Source organism: Oncorhynchus keta, unplaced genomic scaffold, assembly GCF_023373465.1.
Source record: "Oncorhynchus keta strain PuntledgeMale-10-30-2019 unplaced genomic scaffold, Oket_V2 Un_contig_5502_pilon_pilon, whole genome shotgun sequence".
In the NCBI taxonomy this organism is placed as follows: domain Eukaryota; kingdom Metazoa; phylum Chordata; class Actinopteri; order Salmoniformes; family Salmonidae; genus Oncorhynchus; species Oncorhynchus keta.
Genome location: NW_026288329.1, coordinates 90,001 through 117,257, shown reverse-complemented (window position 1 = coordinate 117,257; position 27,257 = coordinate 90,001). Strand labels below are relative to the sequence as shown.

Below are 27,257 nucleotides of genomic sequence, written 5' to 3'. Positions count from 1 at the left end.
GCCTACCATTGACTATGTACAGACCCAGTGTTCCACAGAGCTGTGGGAGTAATTACCAAATGGAGAGTCCCCTCTCAGCCTGACCATTGACTGTACAGACCCAGTGTTTGACAGAGGAAGGTTGTTTTCCTACCTGTTACCAAAAGAGTCCCCTCTCAGCCTACCATTGACTATTAGTACAGACCCAGTGTTCCACAGAGCTGTAGGTGTACCTACCAAAAGAGTCCCCTCTGTCAGCCTACCATTGACTATGTACAGACCCAGTGTTCCACAGAGCTGCAGGTGTACCTGTCCAAAAGAGTCCCCTCTCAGCCTACCATTGACTATGTACAGAGTCCTGTGTTCCTGAGCTGTAGGGGGAGGAAAGGTACCTACCAAAATAGTCCCCTCTCAGCCTACCATTGACTATGTACAGACCCAGTGTTTGACAGAGCTGTCCTGAGTACCTACCAAAGAGTCCCCTCTCAGCCTGCCATTGACTATGTACTGTCCCAGTGTTCCACAGAGCTGTAGGTGTACCTATCCAAAAGAGTCCCCTCTCAGCCTACCATTGACTATGTACAGACCCAGTGTTCCACAGAGCTCTAGGTCCTGTCCTGAGTCTCTGCCCTGTCCTGAGTCTCTGCCCTGTCCTGAGTCTCTGCCCTATCCTGAGTCTCTGCCCTATCCTGAGTCTCTGCCCTGTCCTGAGTCTCTGCCCTGTCCTGAGTCTCTGCCCTGTCCTGAGTCTCTGCCCTGTCCTGAGTCTCTGCCCTATCCTGAGTCTCTGCCCTATCCTGAGTCTCTGCCCTGTCCTGAGTCTCTGCCCTGCCCTGAGTCTCTGCCCTGTCCTGAGTCTCTGCCCTGTCCTGAGTCTCTGCCCTGTCCTGAGTCTCTGCCCTGTCCTGAGTCTCTGCCCTGTCCTGAGTCTCTGCCCTGTCCTGAGTCTCTGCCCTGTCCTGAGTCTCTGCCCTGTCCTGAGTCTCTGCCCTGTCCTGAGTCTCTGCCCTGTCCTGAGTCTCTGCCCTGTCCTGAGTCTCTGCCCTGTCCTGAGTCTCTGCCCTGTCCTGAGTCTCTGCCCTGTCCTGAGTCTCTGCCCTGTCCTGAGTCTCTGCCCTGTCCTGAGTCTCTGCCCTGTCCTGAGTCTCTGCCCTGTCCTGAGTCTCTGCCCTGTCCTGAGTCTCTGCCCTGTCCTGAGTCTCTGCCCTGTCCTGAGTCTCTGCCCTGTCCTGAGTCTCTGCCCTGTCCTGAGTCTCTGCCCTGTCCTGAGTCTCTGCCCTGTCCTGAGTCTCTGCCCTGTCCTGAGTCTCTGCCCTGTGTGATTATTTTTAATTTGCTGGATGGTACTATTATCTCCCTATAACCTAGTGGACAGCTCGTGGAAACATTACCTCTGCACTATGTTTCCTGTACTACTACAATACCAACATCATCTTCTTTCAGGAAGTCTGGGTTTCTGCTCTTCAGACCAATGACTTCATTCTTGTAAAATGGTAAATTAGATAAACACCCACAATCCAACAAGAACTATTAAAATAGGATTTTTCAATTGGCTGGTCAGTGAGAAAGATGAGATACCTCACATCACCGTTTTTGTGGAGGTCTGCGAAAAGGTTTTCTAGCTTCCCCTTTAGTAGAGTCGGGGCATTGGTGCCTGTGGGATCTGCTGCACCGTTGCCATGGCAGCCATTTTTGTTTTTCTGCTGCTGTTGCTAGGTAGCTAGCTAAAAAAAAACAGCTAAACAGAAGATTCGTTTAACGTTAGAGTCCGTGCTCCTTTGTGGTTTACTCACTCAGTTTGGTCGTTTGATGTAGTTACATTAACTCCCCTTGCTAGGTTTGTTCTAGCTACATTCTTTTCTGGCTAGCTAACTAGACGTCAAAACGTCTTATTTTGAGGCGCAAAGTAACTTTTTAAATATTCTGATTGAATAGAGTTGATTTATTTTTTAGATTTGAGTGTTTACCTAAAAATAACTCAGGAGCTCACGCTGAGTATGTCTGTAGCTCTGTCTCTCTCTCTTTCTGTCTTCTCTCTTGGTCTATTCTCTCTCTCCAATTGTCTCAGTCTATTCTGTCTTCTCTCTCTCTCTTTCTGTCTCTGTCTATTCTGTCTCTCCCAATGTCTCAGTCTATTCTGTCTTCTCTCTCTGTCTTCTCTGTCTCTGTCTATTCTGTCTCTCCCAATGTCTCAGTCTATTCTGTCTTCTCTCTCTGTCTTCTCTGTCTCTGTCTATTCTGTCTCTCCCAATGTCTCAGTCTATTCTGTCTTCTCTCTCTCTCTCTTTCTGTCTCAGTCTATTCTGTCTTCTCTCTCTCTCTTTCTGTCTTCTCTCTTGGTCTATTCTCTCGCTCCCACTCGCTCCCACTTCACTAAAACCGCTTATGTAAACAATCTGTCCGAGGGGTCTGTGATTTAGCCGTGTGAGGTCAAAGGTGACGGCCGTCTGTATTTATAGACAGGAGATTGGCGTGTGAGGACTACAGAGGTCACGGTTGTGTGTGTGTGTGCGTGTGTGTGTGTACATTCCCACACGCTACAGGGTCACCACGGACCCACAATCACAGATCGACGACAGCCACAGAGAGGATATTCTGTATTCACTATCTGCTCATCCCTGCATTTGTCATAGACATAGACTGTCTGTTTTCATAGACAGGCTGTTTGTTTTCATAGACAGGCTGTCTGTTTTCATAGGCAGGCTGTCTGTTTTCATAGGCAGGCTGTTTGTTTTCATAGGCAGGCTGTCTGTTTTCATAGACAGGCTGTTTGTTTTCATAGACAGGCTGTCTGTTTTCATAGACAGGCTGTTTGTTTTCATAGACAGGCTGTTTGTTTTCATAGACAGGCTGTCTGTTTTCATAGACAGGCTGTCTGTTTTCATAGACAGGCTGTCTGTTTTCATAGACAGGCTGTCTGTTTTCATAGACAGGCTGTCTGTTTTCATAGACAGGCTGTCTGTTTTCATAGACAGGCTGTTTGTTTTCATAGACAGGCTGTCTGTTTTCATAGACAGGCTGTCTGTTTTCATAGACAGGCTGTCTGTTTTCATAGACAGGCTGTTTGTTTTCATAGACAGGCTGTTTGTTTTCATAGACAGGCTGTCTGTTTTCATAGACAGGCTGTCTGTTTTCATAGACAGGCTGTCTGTTTTCATAGACAGGCTGTCTGTTTTCATAGACAGGCTGTTTGTTTTCATAGACAGGCTGTCTGTTTTCATAGACAGGCTGTCTGTTTTCATAGACAGGCTGTCTGTTTTAGACAGGCTGTCTGTTTTCATAGACAGGCTGTCTGTTTTCATAGACAGGCTGTCTGTTTTCATAGACAGGCTGTCTGTCTGTCATAGGCAGGCTGTCTGTTTTCATAGACAGGATGTCTGTTTTCATAGACAGGCTGTCTGTTTTCATAGACAGGCTGTTTGTTTTCATAGACAGGCTGTCTGTTTTCATAGACAGGCTGTCTGTTTTCATAGACAGGCTGTCTGTTTTCATAGACAGGCTGTTTGTTTTCATAGACAGGCTGTTTGTTTTCATAGACAGGCTGTCTGTTTTCATAGACAGGCTGTCTGTTTTCATAGACAGGCTGTCTGTTTTCATAGACAGGCTGTTTGTTTTCATAGACAGGCTGTCTGTTTTCATAGACAGGCTGTCTGTTTTCATAGACAGGCTGTCTGTTTTCATAGACAGGCTGTCTGTTTTCATAGACAGGCTGTCTGTTTTCATAGACAGGCTGTCTGTTTTCATAGACAGGCTGTCTGTTTTCATAGACAGGATGTCTGTTTTCATAGACAGGCTATCTGTTTTCATAGACATGCTGTTTGTTTTCATAGGCAGGCTGTTTGTTTTCATAGACAGGCTGTTTGTTTTCATAGACAGGCTATCTGTTTTCATAGGCAGGCTATCTGTTTTCATAGACAGGCTATCTGTTTTCATAGACAGGCTGTTTGTTTTCATAGACAGGCTGTCTGTTTTCATAGACAGGCTGTCTGTTTTCATAGACAGGCTGTCTGTTTTCATAGACAGGCTGTTTGTTTTCATAGACAGGCTGTTTGTTTTCATAGACAGGCTGTCTGTTTTCATAGACAGGCTGTCTGTTTTCATAGACAGGCTGTCTGTTTTCATAGACAGGCTGTTTGTTTTCATAGACAGGCTGTTTGTTTTCATAGACAGGCTGTTTGTTTTCATAGACAGGCTATCTGTTTTCATAGACAGGCTGTTTGTTTTCATAGACAGGCTGTTTGTTTTCATAGACAGGCTGTCTGTTTTCATAGACAGGCTATCTGTTTTCATAGACAGGCTATCTGTTTTTATACTACTGAAAGCCTTTGAATACAACAACTGTCTGTTGCTAACAAATACAGGAATGTGTGATAACTCCAATTCACTCGAATGGAAAGCCACTCCGGGAAATATTCAAAAGGGTATAATAAATTCTTAAGTTGAGTGAATGTTCAATTCAGCTTGAGAATGTATATTGGTTGAGCTAAATGTTCAAATGTTGAGCTGAGTCACAATCCTATTGCAGCTTACAATTGTTGAATCAACATATACATATATATATATATATATATATATACACATACAGTGTATGGAGCAGCCAACATTTTATGGTTTTCAGACTCCTTGACTTTTTCCACATTTTGTTACATTACAGCCTCATTCTAAAATGGATTGAATAATGTTTTCCTTCATCACTCTACACACAATACCCCATCATTACATCACAATACCCCATCATGACATCACAATACCCCATAATGACATCACAATACCCCATAATGACATCACAATACCCCATAACGAAAGAGTGAAAACAGGTTTTTAGAAATATTTGCAAATGTGTAAAAAGAAACACAAAAAAAATGAAATATCTTATTTGCATAACTATTTAGACCCTTTTCTATGAGACTATAAATTGAGCTGTTTCCATTCATCATCCTTGAGATGTTTCTACAACTTGATTGGAGTCCACATGTGGTAAATTCAATTGATTGGACATGATTTGGAAAGGTACAAACCTGTCTATATAAAGGTCCCACAGACGCCAGTGCATGTCAGAGAAATAACCAAGCCATGATGTCGAAGGAATTGTCTGTAGAGCTCCGAGACAGGATTGTGTCAAGGCACAGCTCTGGGGAAGGGCACCAAAACATTTCTGCAGCATTGAAGGTCCCCGAGAACACAGTGGCCTCCATCATTCTTAAATGGAGGACGTTTGTAACCACCTAGACTCTTCCTACAGCTGGCCACCCGGCCAAACTGAGCAATCAGGGGAGAAGGGCCTTGGTCAGGGAGGTGACAAAAAACCCGGTGGTCACTCTGACAGAGCTCCAGAGTTCTTCTGTGGGCGAACATTCCAGAAGGACAACCATCTCGCAACATTCCACCAATTAGGCCTTTAAGGTGGAGTGGCCAGACGGAAGCCACTCCTCAGTATACACTCAGATCATGAGAAACTAGATTCTCTGGACTGATGAAACCAAGTTTGAACTATTTGGCCTGAATGCCAAGAGTCACGTCTGGGGGAAATCAGGCTCCATCCCTACGGTGAAGCATAGTGGTGGCAGCATCTTGTTGTGGAGATATTTTTCAGTGGCAGGGACTGGGAGACTAGTCAGGATCGAGGAAAGATGAACGGAGCAAAATACAGAGAGATCCTTGATGAGGAAATCTGCTCCAGAGCTCTCAGGACCTCAGACTGGGGCGAAGGTTCACCTTCTAACAGGACAATGACCCTAAGCACACAGCCAAGACAATGCAGGAGTGGCTTCAGGACAAGTCTCTGAATGTCCTTTAGTGGCCCTGCCAGAGCCCGGACTTGAACTCAATTGAACATCCCTGGAGAAACCTGAAAATATCTGTGCAGCAACGCTTCACATCCCACCTGACAGAGCTTGAGAGGATCTGCAGAGAAGAATGGGAGAAACTCCCCAAATACAGGTGAGCCAAGCTTGGAGTGTCATGCCCAAGAAGACTCGAGACTGTAATCACTGCCAAAGGTGCTTCAACAAAGTACTGAGTAAAGTGTCTGAATACTTAAGTAAATGTGATATTTCCATTTTTATTTGCAATCTATTTGCCAAATGTAAAAAAAAAATAAATAACCATTTTTGCTTTGTCATTATGGGCTATTGTGTGTAGATTGATGATGGAAAAAACAAACAATTTAATCCATTTTAGAATATGGCTATAATTTAATTAACAAAATGTGGAATAATTCAAAAGGGTCTGAATACTTTCCGAATGCGCTGTATGTACAGATCTGCTAAAACCTAATGTAATAACTAGGCAAGTCAGTTAAGAACAAATTTGTATTTACAATGACGTTCTACCCCGGCCAAACATGGACTACCCTGGGCCAAACCCAGACTACCCTGGGCCAAACCCAGACTTCCCTGGGCCAAACCCCGGACTACCCTGGGCCAAACCCCTACCCTGGGCCAAACCCAGACTACCCTGGGCCAAACCCAGACTTCCCTGGGCCAAACCCCGACTACCCTGGGCCAAACCCAGACTACCCTGGGCCAAACCCAGACTTCCCTGGGCCAAACCCCGGACTACCCTGGGCCAAACCCCGGACTACCCTGGGCCAAACCCAGACTACCCTGGGCCAAACCCCGGACTACCCTGGGCTAAACCCCGGACTACCCTGGGCCAAACCCAGACTACCCTGGGCCAAACCCCGGACTACCCTGGGCCAAACCCAGACTACCCTGGGCCAAACCCAGACTTCCCTGGGCCAAACCCCGGACTACCCTGGGCTAAACCCCGGACTACCCTGGGCCAAAACCAGACTACGCTGGGCCAAACCCAGACTACCCTGGGCCAAACCCAGACTGCCCTGGGCCAAACTCGGACTACCCTGGGCCAAACCCAGACTTCCCTGGGCCAAAACCAGACTACCCTGGGCCAAACCCAGACTACCCTGGGCCAAACTCGACTACCCTGGGCCAAACCCAGACTACCCTGGGCCAAACCCAGACTTCCCTGGGCAAAAACCCAGAAGTTTCTCATCAGTGTACAGTATGTTATAACAGTCTGTCTGTGGCCAGGTGACGTTTCTCATCAGTGTACAGTCTGTCTGTGGCCAGGTGAAGTTTCTCATCACTGTACAGTCTGTCTGTGGCCAGGTGAAGTTTCTCATCAGTGTACAGTATGTTATAACAGTCTGTCTGTGGCCAGGTGAGGTTTCTCATCACTGTACAGTCTGTCTGTGGCCAGGTGAAGTTTCTCATCAGTGTACAGTCTGTCTGTGGCCAGGTGACATTTCTCATCAGTGTACAATATGTTATAACAGTCTGTCTGTGGCCAGGTGACGTTTCTCATGACTGTACAGTCTGTCTGTGGCCAGGTGAAGTTTCTCATCAGTGTACAGTCTGTCTGTGGCCAGGTGACGTTTCTCATCAGTGTACAGTATGTTATAACAGTCTGTCTGTGGCCAGGTGAAGTTTCTCACCACTGTACAGTCTGTCTGTGGCCAGGTGAAGTTTCTCATCAGTGTACAGTCTGTCTGTGGTCAGGTGAAGTTTCTCATCAGTGTACAGTCTGTCTGTGGCCAGGTGAAGTTTCTCATCACTGTACAGTATGTTATAACAGTCTGTCTGTGGCCAGGTGAAGTTTCTCATCAGTGTACAGTATGTTATAACAGTCTGTCTGTGGCCAGGTGAAGTTTCTCACCACTGTACAGTCTGTCTGTGGCCAGGTGAAGTTTCTCGTCAGTGTACAGTCTGTCTGTGGTCAGGTGAAGTTTCTCATCAGTGTACAGTCTGTTGTGGCCAGGTGAAGTTTCTCATCACTGTACAGGCTGTGGGCCAGGTGAAGTTTCTCATCACTGTACAGTCTGTTATAACAGTCTGTCTGTGGCCAGGTGAAGTTTCTCATCACTGTACAGTATGTTATAACAGTCTGTCTGTGGCCAGGTGAAGTTTCTCATCAGTGTACTGTCACGCCTTGCTCATAGTATTTTGTGTTTTCGTTATATATTTGGTCAGGCCAGGGTGTGACATGGGTTTATTTTGTTGTATTTCGTATTGGGGTTTTGTAGGCATTGGGATTGCGGCTGAGTAGGGGTGTAGCATAGGTTTGGCTGCTTGAGGCCGTTCTCAATCAGAGTCAGGTGATTCTCGTTGTCTCTGATTGGGAACCATATTTAGGTAGCCGGGGTTTCACTGTGTATTTTGTGGGTGATTGTTCCTGTCTCTGTGTAGTTTCACCAGACAGGCTGTATTAGGTTTTCACGTTCCGTTTGTTGTTTTTTTGTATATTAAGTTATTTCATGTATCGTCATTAGTTTCATTAAAGACATGAGTAACCACCACGCTGCATTTCGGTCCGACTCTCTTTTGACAAACGAACGCCGTTACATGTACAGTATGTTATAACAGTCTGTCTGTGGCCAGGTGAAGTTTCTCATCACTGTACAGTATGTTAGAACAGTCCGTGTATCCCAAATAACACCCTGTTCCCTATAGAGTACTTCTCTTGACCAGAGCTCTATGGGGACTCTCACAGGCATGGAATAACACATACTGTGCACACACACACCCCCCCCGACCGCATACACACACCCCAACCACACACACCCACACCGATCCCCCCCCGAACCACACACCCCCCGACCACACACACGATCCCCCCACACAAACACCCACACCGACCACACACACCCACACCGATCCCCCCCGATCCCCCCCCCCCGACCACACAAACACCCCCCCCACATCCCCCCGATACTGACCCCCCCGACACACTGACACACACTGGAGGCCCGCAGCTCCTCCTCCTACATAACATTACATTGATGACTCCTTCTGGAAGTTCCCTTTGAAAAGGCGAGATGATGTTGGATCAGCAACATAGTCAATATCTAATTACCTTTATCAAAGGGAGTCTTTGCTCTGGTCTTTAACAGGGGATTCAACACTAATTAAACAGGATGTTCAGAGACGGTACAGGGCCTCATTCAGTCCAGCCATCTTTATCCAGCCAGACCTATTCATTAACTCTCCAGGTCCTTGAAGGATCCATTCAGCCCTCCGGGGGAGAGCCTGGACCAAAACAACAGCGAAGGAGAACTGATGTTCATCTATGTGGAACACTGAAGTTATGACTTCAGCCTTTTTTTACCCTTCTGAGTTTTTCCTGCACTCAATCTACAATCACTCACTCTGTCTTCACCCTCTCTTCTCACCTGCTCTCTCCCCGTCTCCCCCCTGGGCAGGGAGGAGGAATCATTCCCAGGACCTGGCAGTGGGGAGTGATGGATGGGTGAGACTAAGTCCTTACGGACCCTGGATCAATGATCACCCCACCAGACTCCCTCTAACACCCCTCCCAACCCTCTGACCAATCATAATCACTCCAGCCAATGAATGAGGAAGATCCATCTGGTTGAAACAATGAAACATTTAGAATCCCGCAGAACATTTAGAATGATACGGAACATTTAGAGCCCTGTGGAACATTTAGAACACTACAGGACATTTAGAACACTGCAGAACATTTAGAACCCTATGGAACATTTAGAATACGAAGGAACATTTACAACCCTACAGAACATTTTGAACCCTACAGAACATTTAGAATACTGCAGAACATTTAGAATACTGCAGAACATTTAGAATACTACAGAACATTTAGAACTCTCTGGACAATGGCATTCCATTTAATCTGCAGTTCCACTCCTAGACCCAGAGGGTATAGAGTCAGTGAGCGTAATAACAGATACCTATACCATAGCCACACCCCTCAGTTACAGTAAAACATCTCCATCCCACATTTTATTCCTTCCATTATTTGTAAATAAGACACTCTTACTTCCAGAAAAATGGCTTTGGCTTTAAGTGCCAAAGAAAAATGTTCTGAGTGGAAATATTTGTCCCCCTTGTGAACCAGTCCACATTGATTAGACTAAGAGGTATTCCAGGGAGAGGAATTGGTGGCTACCTAATGGGGTAAATGTCTCTGCAACTAAGTGCTGTTTATCGTCGCCCGGGAGAAAGCCATTTCCATCTAAAGATTAATTGCCTGCATATTTTCCCCACTCTGATCTCATTTTCATTCCTTATGGCCAGACTAGCACACACACACACACACACACACACACACACACACACACACACACACACACACACACACACACACACACACACACACACACACACACACACACACACACACACACACACACACACACACACACTCAGTCATTACAACTAAGTAACCAAACATGAAGGCTCCGGCGACAAACTTGTTTTGAAAGGCAAATTAGATTTTAATTACTCTTTCAGCTGCCATTCAAATATAAAGTTACGGCTTCATTTAAGAATAATTTGAATAATAATGATTTACGCCCCCCCCAAAAAATAAAAAATAAATAAAACTAGGCCACAGTGGCCGGATACAAAATACCAAATGTAATATTAATATTAATGATCAACAGCTGTTGGTCCAGGTGGCTAGATGACATCAAGGAGAACGTGGAGGAACACAGTAGGTGGTATAGAAGCATCTATTGTAATATCACAAGCAGCCGCAGAAGGCCACCTTTTAGAGACTGGTGTAAGAATGGACCCACACCAAGAGGAAAATGACACTTCAATAATGGCCGCCATTTATCATTGAATGTCCATTATTTGCTGGGTCAAAAAAAAAAACACAGCTGTGTGTCGAATCCCAGGTAGTCAGCAGGCGACAACGAGGCCAGTGGCTACAGGACAGTGACGGCGTTGTCACAACCTCACTTAATATAGGTTTGGTACAGAGAGGACACACAACACCCCAACCTCACTTAATATAGGTTAGGTACAGAGAGGACACACAACACCCAACCTCACTTAATATAGGTTAGGTACAGAGAGGACACACAACACCCAACCTCACTTAATATAGGTTAGGTACAGAGAGGACACAACACCCAACCTCACTTAATATAGGTTAGGTACAGAGAGGACATAAAACACCCAACCTCACTTAATATAGGTTAGGTACAGAGAGGACACACAACACCCAACCTAACTTAATATAGGTTAGGTACAGAGAGGACACAACACCCAACCTCACTTAATATAGGTTAGGTACAGAGAGGACACACAACACCCAACCTCACTTAATATAGGTTTGGTACAGAGGGACATAAAACACCCAACCTCACTTAATATAGGTTAGGTACAGAGGGACACACAACACCCAACCTCACTTAATATAGGTTAGGTACAGAGAGGACACACAACACCCAACCTCACTTAATATAGGTTAGGTACAGAGAGGACACACAACACACAACCTCACTTAGACTGGGTATTCCCTCACTGAGGCCTAACTCTGGGGTTTAGACTGGGTATTCCTTCACTGAGGCCTAACTCTGGGGTTTAGACTGGGTATTCCCTCACTGAGGCCTAACTCTGGGGTTTAGACTGGGTATTCCCTCACTGAGGCCTAACTCTGGGGTTTAGACTGGGTATTCCTTCACTGAGGCCTAACTCTGGGGTTTAGACTGGGTATTCCTTCACTGAGGCCTAACTCTGGGGTTTAGACTGGGTATTCCTTCACTGAGGCCTAACTCTGGGGTTTAGACTGGGTATTCCTTCACTGAGGCCTAACTCTGGGGTTTAGACTGGGTATTCCTTCACTGAGGCCTAACTCTGGGGTTTAGGCTGGGTATTCCTTCACTGAGGCCTAACTCTGGGGTTTAGGCTGGGTATTCCTTCACTGAGGCCTAACTCTGGGGTTTAGGCTGGGTATTCCTTCACTGAGGCCTAACTCTGGGGTTTAGGCTGGGTATTCCTTCACTGAGGCCTAACTCTGGGGTTTAGGCTGGGTATTCCTTCACTGAGGCCTAACTCTGGGGTTTAGGCTGGGTATTCCTTCACTGAGGCCTAACTCTGGGGTTTAGGCTGGGTATTCCTTCACTGAGGCCTAACTCTGGGGTTTAGGCTGGGTATTCCTTCACTGAGGCCTAACTCTGGGGTTTAGGCTGGGTATTCCTTCACTGAGGCCTAACTCTGGGGTTTAGACTGGGTATTCCTTCACTGAGGCCTAACTCTGGGGTTTAGACTGGGTATTCCTTCACTGAGGCCTAACTCTGGGGTTTAGGCTGGGTATTCCCTCACTGAGGCCTAACTCTGGGGTTTAGACTGGGTATTCCTTCACTGAGGCCTAACTCTGGGGTTTAGGCTGGGTATTCCCTCACTGAGGCCTAACTCTGGGGTTTAGGCTGGGTATTCCCTCACTGAGGCCTAACTCTGGGGTTTAGACTGGGTATTCCTTCACTGAGGCCTAACTCTGGGGTTTAGGCTGGGTATTCCCTCACTGAGGCCTAACTCTGGGGTTTAGGCTGGGTATTCCCTCACTGAGGCCTAACTCTGGGGTTTAGGCTGGGTATTCCCTCACTGAGGCCTAACTCTGGGGTTTAGGCTGGGTATTCCTTCACTGAGGCCTAACTCTGGGGTTTAGGCTGGGTAGTCCTTCACTGAGGCCTAACTCTGGGGTTTAGGCTGGGTATTCCTTCACTGAGGCCTAACTCTGGGGTTTAGGCTGGGTATTCCTTCACTGAGGCCTAACTCTGGGGTTTAGACTGGGTATTCCTTCACTGAGGCCTAACTCTGGGGTTTAGGCTGGGTATTCCTTCACTGAGGCCTAACTCTGGGGTTTAGACTGGGTATTCCTTCACTGAGGCCTAACTCTGGGGTTTAGACTGGGTATTCCCTCACTGAGGCCTAACTCTGGGGTTTAGGCTGGGTATTCCTTCACTGAGGCCTAACTCTGGGGTTTAGGCTGGGTATTCCTTCACTGAGGCCTAACTCTGGGGTTTAGACTGGGTATTCCTTCACTGAGGCCTAACTCTGGGGTTTAGGCTGGGTATTCCTTCACTGAGGCCTAACTCTGGGGTTTAGGCTGGGTATTCCTTCACTGAGGCCTAACTCTGGGGTTTAGGCTGGGTATTCCTTCACTGAGGCCTAACTCTGGGGTTTAGGCTGGGTATTCCTTCACTGAGGCCTAACTCTGGGGTTTAGGCTGGGTATTCCCTCACTGAGGCCTAACTCTGGGGTTTAGACTGGGTATTCCTTCACTGAGGCCTAACTCTGGGGTTTAGACTGGGTATTCCTTCACTGAGGCCTAACTCTGGGGTTTAGACTGGGTATTCCTTCACTGAGGCCTAACTCTGGGGTTTAGGCTGGGTATTCCTTCACTGAGGCCTAACTCTGGGGTTTAGACTGGGTATTCCTTCACTGAGGCCTAACTCTTTGGGGTTTAGGCTGGGTATTCCTAGGTATCTGTCAGCCAGGCCAGGTGTTATTCTCCTTGCCTTGTTATTGACATGGAGGATATTACATTGGCCTCTGTACAGGCTGCAAGCCCTGGTGTTGCTGGTGATAACAGCCCTGGTGTTGCTGGTGATAACAGCCCTGGTGTTGCTAGTGATAACAGCCCTGGTGTTGCTAGTGATAACAGCCCTGGTGTTGCTGGTGTTAACAGCCCTGGTGTTGCTAGTGATAACAGCCCTGGTGTTGCTGGTGATAACAGCCCTGGTGTTGCTGGTGATAACAGCCCTGGTGTTGCTAGTGATAACAGCCCTGGTGTTGCTGGTGATAACAGCCCTGGAGCTGCTAGTGATAACAGCCCTGGTGTTGCTGGTGATAACAGCCCTGATTTTGCTGGTGATAACAGCCCTGGTGTTGCTGGTGATAACAGCCCTGGTGTTGCTAGTAATAACAACCCTGGTGTTGCTGGTGATAACAGCCCTGGTGTTGCTGGTGATAACAGCCCTGGTGTTGCTGGTGATAACAGCCCTGGTGTTGCTGGTGATAACAGCCCTGGTGTTGCTGGTGATAACAGCCCTGGTGTTGCTGGTGATAACAGCCCTGGTGTTGCTGGTGATAACAGCCCTGGTGTTGCTAGTGATAACAGCCCTGGTGTTGCTGGTGATAACAGCCCTGGTGTTGCTAGTAATAACAGCCCTGGTGTTGCTGGTGATAACAGCCCTGGTGTTGCTAGTGATAACAGCCCTGGTGTTGCTAGTGATAACAGCCCTGGTGTTGCTGGTGATAACAGCCCTGGTGTTGCTGGTGATAACAGCCCTGGTGTTGCTGGTGATAACAGCCCTGGTGTTGCTAGTGATAACAGCCCTGGTGTTGCTAGTGATAACAGCCCTGGTGTTGCTGGTGATAACAGCCCTGGTGTTGCTAGTGATAACAGCCCTGGTGTTGCTGGTGATAACAGCCCTGGTGTTGCTGGTGATAACAGCCCTGGTGTTGCTAGTGATAACAGCCCTGGTGTTGCTAGTGATAACAGCCCTGGTGTTGCTGGTGATAACAGCCCTGGTGTTGCTAGTGATAACAGCCCTGGTGTTGCTAGTGATAACAGCCCTGGTGTTGCTGGTGATAACAGCCCTGGTGTTGCTGGTGATAACAGCCCTGGTGTTGCTAGTGATAACAGCCCTGGTGTTGCTGGTGATAACAGCCCTGGTGTTGCTAGTGATAACAGCCCTGGTGTTGCTGGTGATAACAGCCCTGATTTTGCTGGTGATAACAGCCCTGGTGTTGCTGGTGATAACAGCCCTGGTGTTGCAAGTGATAACAGCCCTGGTGTTGCTGGTGATAACAGCCCTGGTGTTGCTGGTGATAACAGCCCTGGTGTTGCTGGTGATAACAGCCCTGGTGTTGCTGGTGATAACAGCCCTGGTGTTGCTAGTGATAACAGCCCTGGTGTTGCTAGTGATAACAGCCCTGGTGTTGCTAGTGATAACAGCCCTGGTGTTGCTGGTGATAACAGCCCTGGTGTTGCTAGTAATAACAGCCCTGGTGTTGCTGGTGATAACAGCCCTGGTGTTGCTGGTGACAACAGCCCTGGTGTTGCTAGTGATAACAGCCCTGGTGTTGCTGGTGATAACAGCCCTGGTGTTGCTGGTGATAACAGCCCTGGTGTTGCTAGTAATAACAGCCCTGGTGTTGCTGGTTATAACAGCCCTGGTGTTTCTGGTGATAACAGCCCTGGTGTTGCTGGTGATAACAGCCCTGGTGTTGCTATTGATAACAGCCCTGGTGTTGCTAGTGATAACAGCCCTGGTGTTGCTGGTCTTAACAGCCCTGGTGTTGCTGGTGATAACAGCCCTGGTGTTGCTAGTAATAACAGCCCTGTTGTTGCTGGTTATAACTGCCCTGGTGTTGCTAGTGATAACAGCCCTGGTGTTGCTAGTGATAACAGCCCTGGTGTTGCTAGTGATAACAGCCCTGGTGTTGCTGGTGATAACAGCCCTGGTGTTGCTAGTGATTACAGCCCTGGTGTTGCTAGTGATAACAACCCCGGTGTTGCTGGTGATAACAGCCCTGGAGTTGCTGGTGATAACAGCCCTGGAGTTGCTAGTGATAACAGCCCTGGTGTTGCTGGTGATAACAGCCCTTGTGTTGCTAGTAATAACAGCCCTGGTGTTGCTGGTTATAACAGCCCTGGTGTTTTTGGTGATAACAGCCCTGGTGTTGCTGGTGATAACAGGCCTGGTGTTGCTAGTGATAACAGCCCTGGTGTTGCTAGTGATAACAGCCCTGGTGTTGCTGGTCTTAACAGCCCTGTTGTTGCTGGTTATAACAGCCCTCGTGTTGCTAGTGATAACAGCCCTGGTGTTGCTGGTGATAACAGCCCTGGTGTTGCTAGTGATAACAGCCCTGGTGTTGCTTGTGATAACAGCCCTGGTGTTGCTAGTGATAACAGCCCTGGTGTTGCTAGTGATAACAGCCCTGGTGTTGCTGGTGATAACAGCCCTGGTGTTGCTAGTGATAACAGCCCTGGTGTTGCTAGTGATAACAGCCCTGGTGTTGCTAGTGATAACAGCCCTGGTGTTGCTAGTGATAACAGCCCTGGTGTTGCTAGTGATAACAGCCCTGGTGTTGCTAGTGATAACAGCCCTGGTGTTGCTAGTAATAACAGCCCTGGTGTTGCTTGTGACAACAGGTTCACCACCGCACAGACACATAAAAGCAATGATGGATCACGTCATCACAATCTCTCAGCCCTTTGCAGTTCCTAGATGATGTATGAGGTAGCAATATGAAGAGAGAGAGAGAGAGAGATAGATCAAAAGAGAGAGATAGAGTGTGTCTGTTACTGCCCAGCTTTAGGGAGACAGATGGAGTGTGGTGTAGTAGTTCAGAATAATGGAGCAGGGTATAGTAGTTCAGAATAATGGAGTGTGGTGTAGTAGTTCAGAATAATGGAGCGTGGTGTTGTAGTTCAGAATAATGGAGCAGGATGTAGTAGTTCAGAATAATGGAGCAGGGTGTAGTAGTAGTTCAGAATAATGGAGCAGGGTGTAGTAGTAGTTCAGAATAATGGAGCGTGGTGTAGTAGTTCAGAATAATGGAGCAGGGTGTAGTAGTTCAGAATAATGGAGCGTGGTGCTGTAGTTCAGAATAATGGAGCAGGGTGCTGTAGTTCAGAATAATGGAGCAGGGTGTAGTAGTTCACAATAATGGAGCAGGGTGTAGTAGTTCAGAATAATGGAGCGTGGTGTAGTAGTAGTTCAGAATAATGGAGCAGGGTGTAGTAGTAGTTCAGAATAATGGAGTGTGGTGTTGTAGTTCAGAATAATGGAGCGTGGTGTTGAGGTTCAGAATAATGGAGTGTGGTGTTGTAGTTCAGAATAATGGAGTGTGGTGTTGTAGTTCAGAATAATGGAGTGTGGTGTTGTAGTTCAGAATAATGGAGCAGGGTGTAGTAGTAGTTCAGAATAATGGAGCGTGGTGTAGTCGTTCAGAATAATGGAGCGTGGTGTAGTAGTAGTTCAGAATAATGGAGCAGGGTGTAGTAGTAGTTCAGAATAATGGAGTGTGGTGTTGTAGTTCAGAATAATGGAGCGTGGTGTTGAGGTTCAGAATAATGGAGTGTGGTGTTGTAGTTCAGAATAATGGAGTGTGGTGTTGTAGTTCAGAATAATGGAGTGTGGTGTTGTAGTTCAGAATAATGGAGCAGGGTGTAGTAGTAGTTCAGAATAATGGAGTGTGGTGTAGTAGTAGTTCAGAATAATGGAGCAGGATGTAGTAGTAGTAGTTCAGAATAATGGAGCAGGATGTAGTAGTAGTTCAGAATAATGGAGCGTGGTGTAGTTCAGAATATTTGATTGAGCATTTCTAAAGATATTTTCCCTTGCATCTATCACCCCCAGACAGCTGGAAGGATCTCTGTTATAGAATTCTGAGGCCTTGGTCTTCTTGGATAAGTCAGAAACTATAAACCAAGCCGTGTTGCTCTTTGGGAAAAACATGAGATAGACAACAAAAGCATCCATGTCCCTGCAGTTCTTATTGTCTCCATCAATTATCAATCAGTAAACACCTGTTGTGTCGACCAGGGCTTGCAATTGATCCCCTCCTCTTCTCTCTCAAAGGTCAGGTCCTCAGAGGAGCGTGACTCTCCCTGACACTCAGAGGGAAGGAAGGAGCGTGATTCTCCCTAACTCTCAGAGGGAAGGAACGAGCGTGACTCCCTAACTCTCAGAGGGAAGGAAGGAGCGTGATTCTCCCTAACTCTCAGAGGGAAGGAACGAGCGTGACTCCCCTAACTCTCAGAGGGAAGGAAGGAGCGTGACTCCCCTAACTCTCAGAGGGAAGGAACGAGCGTGACTCTCCCTAACTCTCAGAGGGAAGGAAGGAGAGTGACTCTCCCTAACTCTCAGAGGGAAGCTTGACTCTCCCTAACTCTCAGAGGGTAGCTTGACTCGCCCTAACTCTCAGAGGGTAGCTTGACTCTCCCTAACTCTCAGAGGGTAGCTTGACTCTCCCTAACTCTCAGAGGTTAGCTTGACTCTCCCTAAACTCTCAGAGGGTAGGACTAGCCTGACTCTCCCTAAATCTCAGAGGGTAGCTTGACTCTCCCTAACTCTCAGAGGGTAGCTTGACTCTCCCTAACTCTCAGAGGGTAGCTTGACTCTCCCTAACTCTCAGAGGGTTTTCAGCTTGACTCTCCCTAACTCTCAGAGGAGAGGCTGACTCTCCAGAGGCAAACTCTCAGAGGGTAGCCTGACTCTCCCTAAATCTCAGAGGGGCAGCAGACTCTCCCTAACTCTCAGAGGAAGCAGAGGACTCTCCCTAACTCTCAGAGGGTAGCAGACTCTCCCAGAACTCTCAGAGGGTAGCTTGACTCTCCCTAACTCTCAGAGGCAGAGCTTGACTCTCCCTAACTCTCAGAGGGAGGCAGACTCTCCCTAACTCTCAGAGGGGAGCTTGACTCTCCCTAACTCTCAGAGGGTAGCTTGACTCTCCCTAACTCTCAGAGGGAAGGAAGGAGAGTGACTCTCCCTAACTCTCAGAGGAAAGCCTCTTCACACTCCATTATTCTCATGGCTGTTTTCATGCGCCCTATAAAGAGAGGCAGAGGCAGAGACAGTGACACCTGCTTATAGCCATCCGGGCAGAGGCTGAGGCAGAGGCAGAGGCAGAGGCAGAGGCGGCAGAGACAGAGGCAGAGGCAGAGGCAGAGGCAGAGGTGGCAGAGACAGAGGCAGAGGCAGGCAGAGGCAGAGGCAGAGGCCGAGGCAGAGCAGAGGCAGAGGCAGAGGCAGAGGAGGCAGAGGCAGAGACAGAGACAGAGAGGCAGAGGCAGAGACAGAGGAGGCAGAGGCAGAGACAGAGACAGAGGAGGCAGAGGCAGAGACAGAGACAGAGGAGGCAGAGGCAGAGGCAGAGACAGAGGAGGCAGAGGCAGAGACAGAGGAGGCAGAGGCAGAGGCAGAGACAGAGGAGGCAGAGGCAGAGACAGAGGAGGCAGAGGCAGAGGCAGAGGAGGCAGAGGCAGAGACAGAGACAGAGGAGGCAGAGACAGAGGCAGAGGAGGCAGAGGCAGAGGCAGAGACAGAGGAGGCAGAGGCAGAGGCAGACAGAGACAGAGGAGGCAGAGACAGAGGCAGAGGAGGCAGAGGCAGAGGCAGAGACAGAGGAGGCAGAGGCAGAGACAGAGACAGAGGAGGCAGAGACAGAGGCAGAGGAGGCAGAGGCAGAGACAGAGGCAGAGGAGGCAGAGGCAGAGACAGAGGAGGCAGAGGCAGAGACAGAGACAGAGGAGGCAGAGGCAGAGGCAGAGACAGAGGCAGGCAGAGGCAGAGACAGAGGAGGCAGAGGCAGAGACAGAGACAGAGGAGGCAGAGGCAGAGGCAGGCAGAGGCAGAGGCAGAGGCAGAGGAGGCAGAGGCAGAGACAGAGAGAGGAGGCAGAGGCAGAGGCAGAGACAGAGGAGGCAGAGGCAGAGACAGAGGAGGCAGAGGCAGAGACAGAGACAGAGGAGGCAGAGGCAGAGGCAGAGACAGAGGAGGCAGAGACAGAGACAGAGACAGAGGAGGCAGAGGCAGAGGCAGAGACAGAGGAGGCAGAGACAGAGACAGAGACAGAGGAGGCAGAGGCAGAGACAGAGGAGGCAGAGGCAGAGACAGAGACAGAGGAGGCAGAGGCAGAGACAGAGGAGGCAGAGGCAGAGACAGAGGAGGCAGAGGCAGAGACAGAGACAGAGGAGGCAGAGGCAGAGACAGAGACAGAGGAGGCAGAGGCAGAGACAGAGACAGAGGAGGCAGAGGCAGAGACAGAGACAGAGGAGGCAGAGGCAGAGACAGAGGAGGCAGAGGCAGAGACAGAGACAGAGGAGGCAGAGGCAGAGACAGAGACAGAGGAGGCAGAGACAGAGGCAGAGGAGGCAGAGGCAGAGACAGAGACAGAGGAGGCAGAGGCAGAGGCAGAGGCAGAGGCAGAGGGATTGAAGGAGTTCTGATAAGTGGTTTATTTCCCTCGTCTTGTTTCTAATGCCCAAACTCAAGAGAGTTAAGCCAGACAACAAAGCAAGGCAGATAAGGGGGCTCCATTTTAAATCTGTTTCATTGATTTGTGATGTAAATATGAATGTGTGCTGATTGTGTTGCTCACAGCTGCTGATGACACAATACTTCATTTGCATTTAGTTGGTTTAAATCGGATGAATTTCTCTGTGGGTAGTTTTCTTTTCGGTTCGGCTTTGGGATGCGTCTCTCTGTGGGTATCTTTGTTCTCAGCTTGGCTTTGGGAAAGTTGAGACTTCTTACTTGTATCATACATGTTTATGCTAATACGGCGGTTGGGATCTTTTGAAGATCACACGTTGACACCGTGTTTGATGCTGCATATCTCTACAGGCGGGGGGGAAGACTGCAGCTGATTGGCCCACGCTGCATATCTCTACAGGCGGGGGGGGGAAGACTGCAGCTGATTGGCTCACGCTGCATATCTCTACAGGCGGGGGGAAGACTGCAGCTGATTGGCTCACGCTGCATATCTCTACAGGCGGGGGAAGACTGCAGCTGATTGGCTCACGCTGCATATCTCTACAGGCGGGGGGGAAGACTGCAGCTGATTGGCTCACGCTGCATATCTCTACAGGCGGGGGAAGACTGCAGCTGATTGGCTCACGCTGCATATCTCTACAGGCGGGGGGGAAGACTGCAGCTGATTGGCTCACGCTGCATATCTCTACAGGCGGGGGAAGACTGCAGCTGATTGGCTCACGCTGCATATCTCTACAGGCGGGGGGGAAGACTGCAGCTGATTGGCTCACGCTGCATATCTCTACAGGCGGGGGGGAAGACTGCAGCTGATTGGCTCACGCTGCATATCTCTACAGGCGGGGGGAAGACTGCAGCTGATTGGCTCACGCTGCATATCTCTACAGGCGGGGGGAAGACTGCAGCTGATTGGCTCACGCTGCATATCTCTACAGGCGGGGGGGAAGACTGCAGCTGATTGGCTCACGCTGCATATCTCTACAGGCGGGGGGGGGGGAAGACTGCAGCTGATTGGCTCACGCTGCATATCTCTACAGGCGGGGGGGAAAGACTGCAGCTGATTGGCTCACGCTGCATATCTCTACAGGCGGGGGGAGACTGCAGCTGATTGGCCCACGCTGCATATCTCTACAGGCGGGGGGAGACTGCAGCTGATTGGCTCACGCTGCATATCTCTACAGGCGGGGGGGGAAGACTGCAGCTGATTGGCTCACGCTGCATATCTCTACAGGCGGGGGGAGACTGCAGCTGATTGGCTCACGCTGCATATCTCTACAGGCGGGGGGAAGACTGCAGCTGATTGGCCCACGCTGCATATCTCTACAGGCGGGGGGGGAAGACTGCAGCTGATTGGCTCACGCTGCATATCTCTACAGGCGGGGGAAAGACTGCAGCTGATTGGCTCACGCTGCATATCTCTACAGGCGGGGGGGAAAGACTGCAGCTGATTGGCTCACGCTGCATATCTCTACAGGCGGGGGGAGACTGCAGCTGATTGGCCCACGCTGCATATCTCTACAGGCGGGGGGGAGACTGCAGCTGATTGGCCCACGCTGCATATCTCTACAGGCAGGGGGAGACTGCAGCTGATTGGCCCACGCTGCATATCTCTACAGGCGGGGGGGACTGCAGCTGATTGGCTCACGCTGCATATCTCTACAGGCGGGGGGGAGACTGCAGCTGATTGGCCCACGCTGCATATCTCTACAGGCGGGGGAGACTGCAGCTGATTGGCTCACGCTGCATATCTCTACAGGCGGGGGGAAGACTGCAGCTGATTGGCTCACGCTGCATATCTCTACAGGCGGGGGGAGACTGCAGCTGATTGGCTCACGCTGCATATCTCTACAGGCGGGGGGAAGACTGCAGCTGATTGGCCCACGCTGCATATCTCTACAGGCGGGGGGAAGACTGCAGCTGATTGGCTCACGCTGCATATCTCTACAGGCGGGGGGGAAAGACTGCAGCTGATTGGCTCACGCTGCATATCTCTACAGGCGGGGGAAAGACTGCAGCTGATTGGCTCACGCTGCATATCTCTACAGGCGGGGGAAGACTGCAGCTGATTGGCCCACGCTGCATATCTCTACAGGCGGGGGAAAGACTGCAGCTGATTGGCTCACGCTGCATATCTCTACAGGCGGGGGAAGACTGCAGCTGATTGGCTCACGCTGCATATCTCTACAGGCGGGGGGGAAGACTGCAGCTGATTGGCTCACGCTGCATATCTCTACAGGCGGGGGGAAGACTGCAGCTGATTGGCTCACGCTGCATATCTCTACAGGCGGGGGGAGACTGCAGCTGATTGGCCCACGCTGCATATCTCTACAGGCGGGGGAGACTGCAGCTGATTGGCTCACGCTGCATATCTCTACAGGCGGGGGGACTGCAGCTGATTGGCTCACGCTGCATATCTCTACAGGCGGGGGGGAAGACTGCAGCTGATTGGCCCACGCTGCATATCTCTACAGGCGGGGGGGGAAAGACTGCAGCTGATTGGCCCACGTTGAATATCTCTACAGGCGGGGGGGAAGACTGCAGCTGATTGGCCCACGCTGATATCTCTACAGGCGGGGGGGAAGACTGCAGCTGATTGGCCCACGCTGAATATCTCTACAGGCGGGGGGAAGACTGCAGCTGATTGGCTCACGCTGCATATCTCTACAGGCGGGGGGAAGACTGCAGCTGATTGGCTCACGCTGCATATCTCTACAGGCGGGGGGAAAGACTGCAGCTGATTGGCTCACGCTGCATATCTCTACAGGCGGGGGGGGGGAAGACTGCAGCTGATTGGCCCACGCTGCATATCTCTACAGGCGGGGGGAAAGACTGCAGCTGATTGGCCCACGTTCAACCTTTTTTAATTCTCTGGTTTTACAGTGCGAGCAGGTGCCACTCAGAATACAACGTGAAGAGCAGGAGCCTCACACTGGGGACATATGAACTTGTTTATGTGGTGTGAATGATAAATCAGAGGATATCTGTCACGTTCTGACCTTAGTTCTGTTGTGATGTCTTTGTTTTAGTATTGGTGAGTTGGGGTGAGCAGTCTATGTTCCTTTTTATCTATGATTTGGGATTTCTGTGTTCGGCCTGGTATTGTTGTCAATCAGAGGCAGCTGTCAATCGGTTGTCCCTGATTGAGAACCATACTCAGGTAGCCTGTTTTCACCTTTGAATTGTGGGTGATGGGTGATTGTGGGTGATTGTGGGCGATTGTGGGTGATGTGTGATTGTGGGTGATGGGTGATTGTGGGTGATTGTGAGTGGTGGGTGATTGTGAGTGATGGGCGATTGTGGGCGATTGTGGGTGATGGGTGATTGTGGGTGATTGTGGGTGATTGTGGGTGATGGGTGATTGTGGGTGATTGTGGGTGATGGGTGATTGTGGGTGGTTGTGGGTGGTTGTGGGTGATGGGTGATTGTGGGTGGTTGTGGGTGATGGGTGATTGTGGGTGATTGTGGGTGGTTGTGGGTGGTTGTGGGTGGTTGTGGGTGATGAGTGATTGTGGGTGATTGTTTCCTGTGTTGTGTATTCACCGTACAGGACTGTTTCGTTTCGTTCTCGTTATTTAGTTTTTTTTGTGTTCACGGTAATAAATGATCAATATGGACACTTACCACGCTGCACATTGGTCCTCCTCTTCTTCCACCACAGACGATCGTTACAATACCACTACACATTTACAGGTGCAGATACGAGCCAGCTTGATTACACCCTGGGAAGAGACGTGGTGGTTATTTAACATGACTGAATGTTATCCCATACTACACATTAGGCATGGTGAACACAGTGTAACATGAATTTGCTATTTTCCTTTATGATGAAGTCTCCACGTTGTAGCCTGTGTCTTCCTCATCCTCTGGACAGGCACTGGCCAATTTTCACCCGGGAGGGTAACCGGGGTCATGTCCCTGATGGGTTCCAGGAGAGAGTCATCTGACCAGAGTGGATGAGGAGCAGCAGGCCCAGAATCTCACCTCATTCTGCCTGCACAGATGACATGCTCATAATAACCATAGCAGCCGCAGGAAGTAGTTTGGAGGTGGGGGAGCTATGGGGGGAGGGGAGCCTACATCCCTCGGCTATGATCATAACTACACCGATGTGAGCCTTGAGAAGTAAGAAGCGTAACTTGGTAGTACTACGGGGAACATTTAGAAACCTATTTTAAAGGTTCCCAATGAGGAATCATAGAAGGGGGGTGGCCAATCATAGAAGGAATAACTAGTTAGGAAATACTGGGTAGTGGTAGGAGGGAGATAAACTCTGTAAAATGCTTGGAGATACTGGGTAGTGGTAGGAGGGAGATAAACTCTCTGTAATATGTTAGGAGATACTGGGTAGTGGTAGGAGGGAGATTCACTCTCTGTGTGATGTTAGGAGATATTGGGTAGTGGTAGGAGGGAGATAAACCCTCTGTAATATGTTAGGAGATACTGGGTAGTGGTAGGAGGGAGATAAACTCTCTGTAATATGTTAGGAGATACTGGGTAGTGGTAGGAGGGAGATAAACTCTGTAAAATGCTTGGAGATACTGAGTAGTGGTAGGAGGGAGATAAACTATGTAATATGTTAGGAGATACTGTGTAGTGGTAGGAGGGAGATTCACTCTCTGTAATATGTTAGGAGATACTGGATATTGGTAGGAGGGAGATAAACTCTCTGTAATATGTTAGGAGATACTGTGTAGTGGTAGGAGGGAGATAAACTCTCTGTAATATGTTAGGAGATACTGGGTAGTGGTAGGAGGGAGATAAACTCTCTGTAATATGTTAGGAGATACTGGGTAGTGGTAGGAGGGAGATAAACTCTGTAAAATGCTTGGAGATACTGAGTAGTGGTAGGAGGGAGATAAACTATGTAATATGTTAGGAGATACTGGGTAGTGGTAGGAGGGAGATAAACTCTCTGTAATATGTTAGGAGATACTGGGTAGTGGTAGGAGGGAGATAAACTCTGTAATATGTTAGGAGATACTGGGTAGTGGTAGGAGGGAGATAAACTCTCTGTAATATGTTAGGAGATACTGGGTAGTGGTAGGAGGGAGATAAACTCTGTAATATGTTAGGAGATACTGGGTAGTGGTAGGAGGGAGATAAACTCTCTGTAATATGTTAGGAGATACTGGGTAGTGGTAGGAGGGAGATAAACTCTGTAATATGTTAGGAGATACTGGGTAGTGGTAGGAGGGAGATAAACTCTCTGTAATATGTTAGGAGATACTGGGTAGTGGTAGGAGGGAGATAAACTCTGTAATATGGTAGGAGATACTGGGTAGTGGTAGGAGGGAGATAAACTCTCTGTAATATGTTAGGAGATACTGGGTAGTGGTAGGAGGGAGATAAACTCTCTGTAATATGTTAGGAGATACTGGGTAGTGGTAGGAGGGAGATAAACTCTCTGTAATATGTTAGGAGATACTGTGTAGTGGTAGGAGGGAGATAAACTCTGTAATATGTTAGGAGATACTGGGTAGTGGTAGGAGGGAGATACACTCTCTGTAATATGTTAGGAGATACTGGGTATTGGTAGGAGGGAGATAAACTCTCTGTAATATGTTAGGAGATACTGTGTAGTGGTAGGAGGGAGATAAACTCTGTAATATGTTAGGAGATACTGGGTAGTGGTAGGAGGGAGATAAACTCTCTGTAATATGTTAGGAGATACTGGGGAGTGGTAGGAGGGAGATAAACTCTCTGTAATATGTTAGGAGATACTGGGTAGTGGTAGGAGGGAGATAAACTCTGTAATATGGTAGGAGATACTGGGTAGTGGTAGGAGGGAGATAAACCCTCTGTAATATGTTATGAGATGCTGGGTAGTGGTAGGAGGGAGATAAACCCTCTGTAATATGTTAGGAGATACTGGGTAGTGGTAGGAGGGAGATAAACTCTCTGTATGACACAGTTCTTTATACAGGGCTAACCGTGAGTGAGCAAACAGGTATAGTATCTATGCCCATTGGGCTGATTTCAACCTGAGTTCATTGTGGATAAATGGAAGGTAATTCCCTCTTTATGCGCTTTTCTCTCTACATGTATTCTGACCATGAACTTAAGCCTGATAATATTATGCTATTAACCTTATTCATGGGTTCCTGGTGCGTAAAGGTGGTGGAATTAGGAGAGAATGAAGTCAAAGTCAGAACACAGCGTATCTGGAGAGACAACTCTAAAAAATCTTTATTTCTTTGATCTCCAACCCAAATGAATAGCGGGTTAAGTGAACCTGCCAGTTCCAAGTGGAAAAATAATCTACTTTCTTTTTGTCCGATAGAAATAACAGCATTCTGGGGCCTCCGGAGATGGGTAGCGGTCTAAAGCACAACATCGCAGTGCTAGAGGACTCACTACAGACCTGGGTTCGATCCTAAACTGTATCACAACCGGCCCATAAGGCGGCGCACAGTTGGCCCAGCGTCGTCCAGGTTAGGGAAGGATTTGTCCGGGGGGGGCTTCAGTTGGCTCATCACGCTCTAGCGACTCCTTGTGGCGCGCCAGGTACCTGCAGGCTGACATCGTCGTCAGTTGAACAGTGTTTCCTCTGACACATTGGTGCGGCTGGCTTCTGGGCTAAGCAGTCGGATGTTAAGAAGTGCGGTTTAGCGGGTCATGTTTCGGAGGACTCATGACTCAACCTTCATCTCGTGAGCCTATTGGGAAGAGTTGCAGCGATGACACAAGATCGAAAAAGGAGGCTAAAAAAATAAAACATTCTCCATGCACTGTGATTTATAAATAGATGAGAGCTATTGATAAGATCTCTGTAAATGAGTTTAGAGAAGGGGATTGAAAATACAGATAGTAACTGTTTTAGATACATTTTCCTTATAATCCCTGGAGACCAATGTCAAACCAGCCGTATGGAAGCAAACTGAAAATCATATCAACAAAACATGGATTTACGGCCCCTTTTTCCACAGTGAAGTCAGCTCTCAATAGCTGTGCCCTTATTCCGAATTGCCCTCGTAATCTGCGTGGATGAAATTGAGACCCAAGCTATAGGCTCCTGTAGGGCTGAATCTGCTGTCACGGCTTTCTTCTGTTGAAGGAGAGGCGGACCAAAACGCAGCGTGGTGATTGTGATACATCTTTAATGAAGATGATAAATGAACAATATACAAAACAAGAAATGTGAAAAAAACAAAAACAGCCCTATCTGGTGTAAAAAAACACAAAGACAGGAACAATCACCCACAAAACCCAACACCAAACAGGCTACCTAAATATGGCTCCCAATCAGAGACAATGACTAACTGCTGCCTCTGATTGAGAACCATATCAGGCCCAAACACAGAAACAGACAAACTAGACACACAACATAGAATGCCCACTCAGATCACACCCTGACCAAACAAAACATAGAAACAGACAAACTAGACATCCAACATAGAATGCCCACTCAGATCACACCCTGACCAAACAAAACATAGAAACAGACAAACTAGACATCCAACATAGAATGCCCACTCAGATCACACCC

General features: G+C 48.5%; 1 protein-coding gene across 1 annotated transcript; it reads left to right on the top strand.

The window, feature by feature from the left end:
• The first annotated feature begins 6,299 nt into the window (after positions 1-6,299).
• LOC127925367 (MAPK-interacting and spindle-stabilizing protein-like) lies at positions 6,300-7,013 on the top strand. The gene has a single exon (XM_052510258.1). It carries the CDS (start codon positions 6,300-6,302, stop codon positions 7,011-7,013), a length of 714 nt encoding a protein of 237 aa, XP_052366218.1.
• Positions 7,014-27,257: the final 20,244 nt, after the last annotated feature.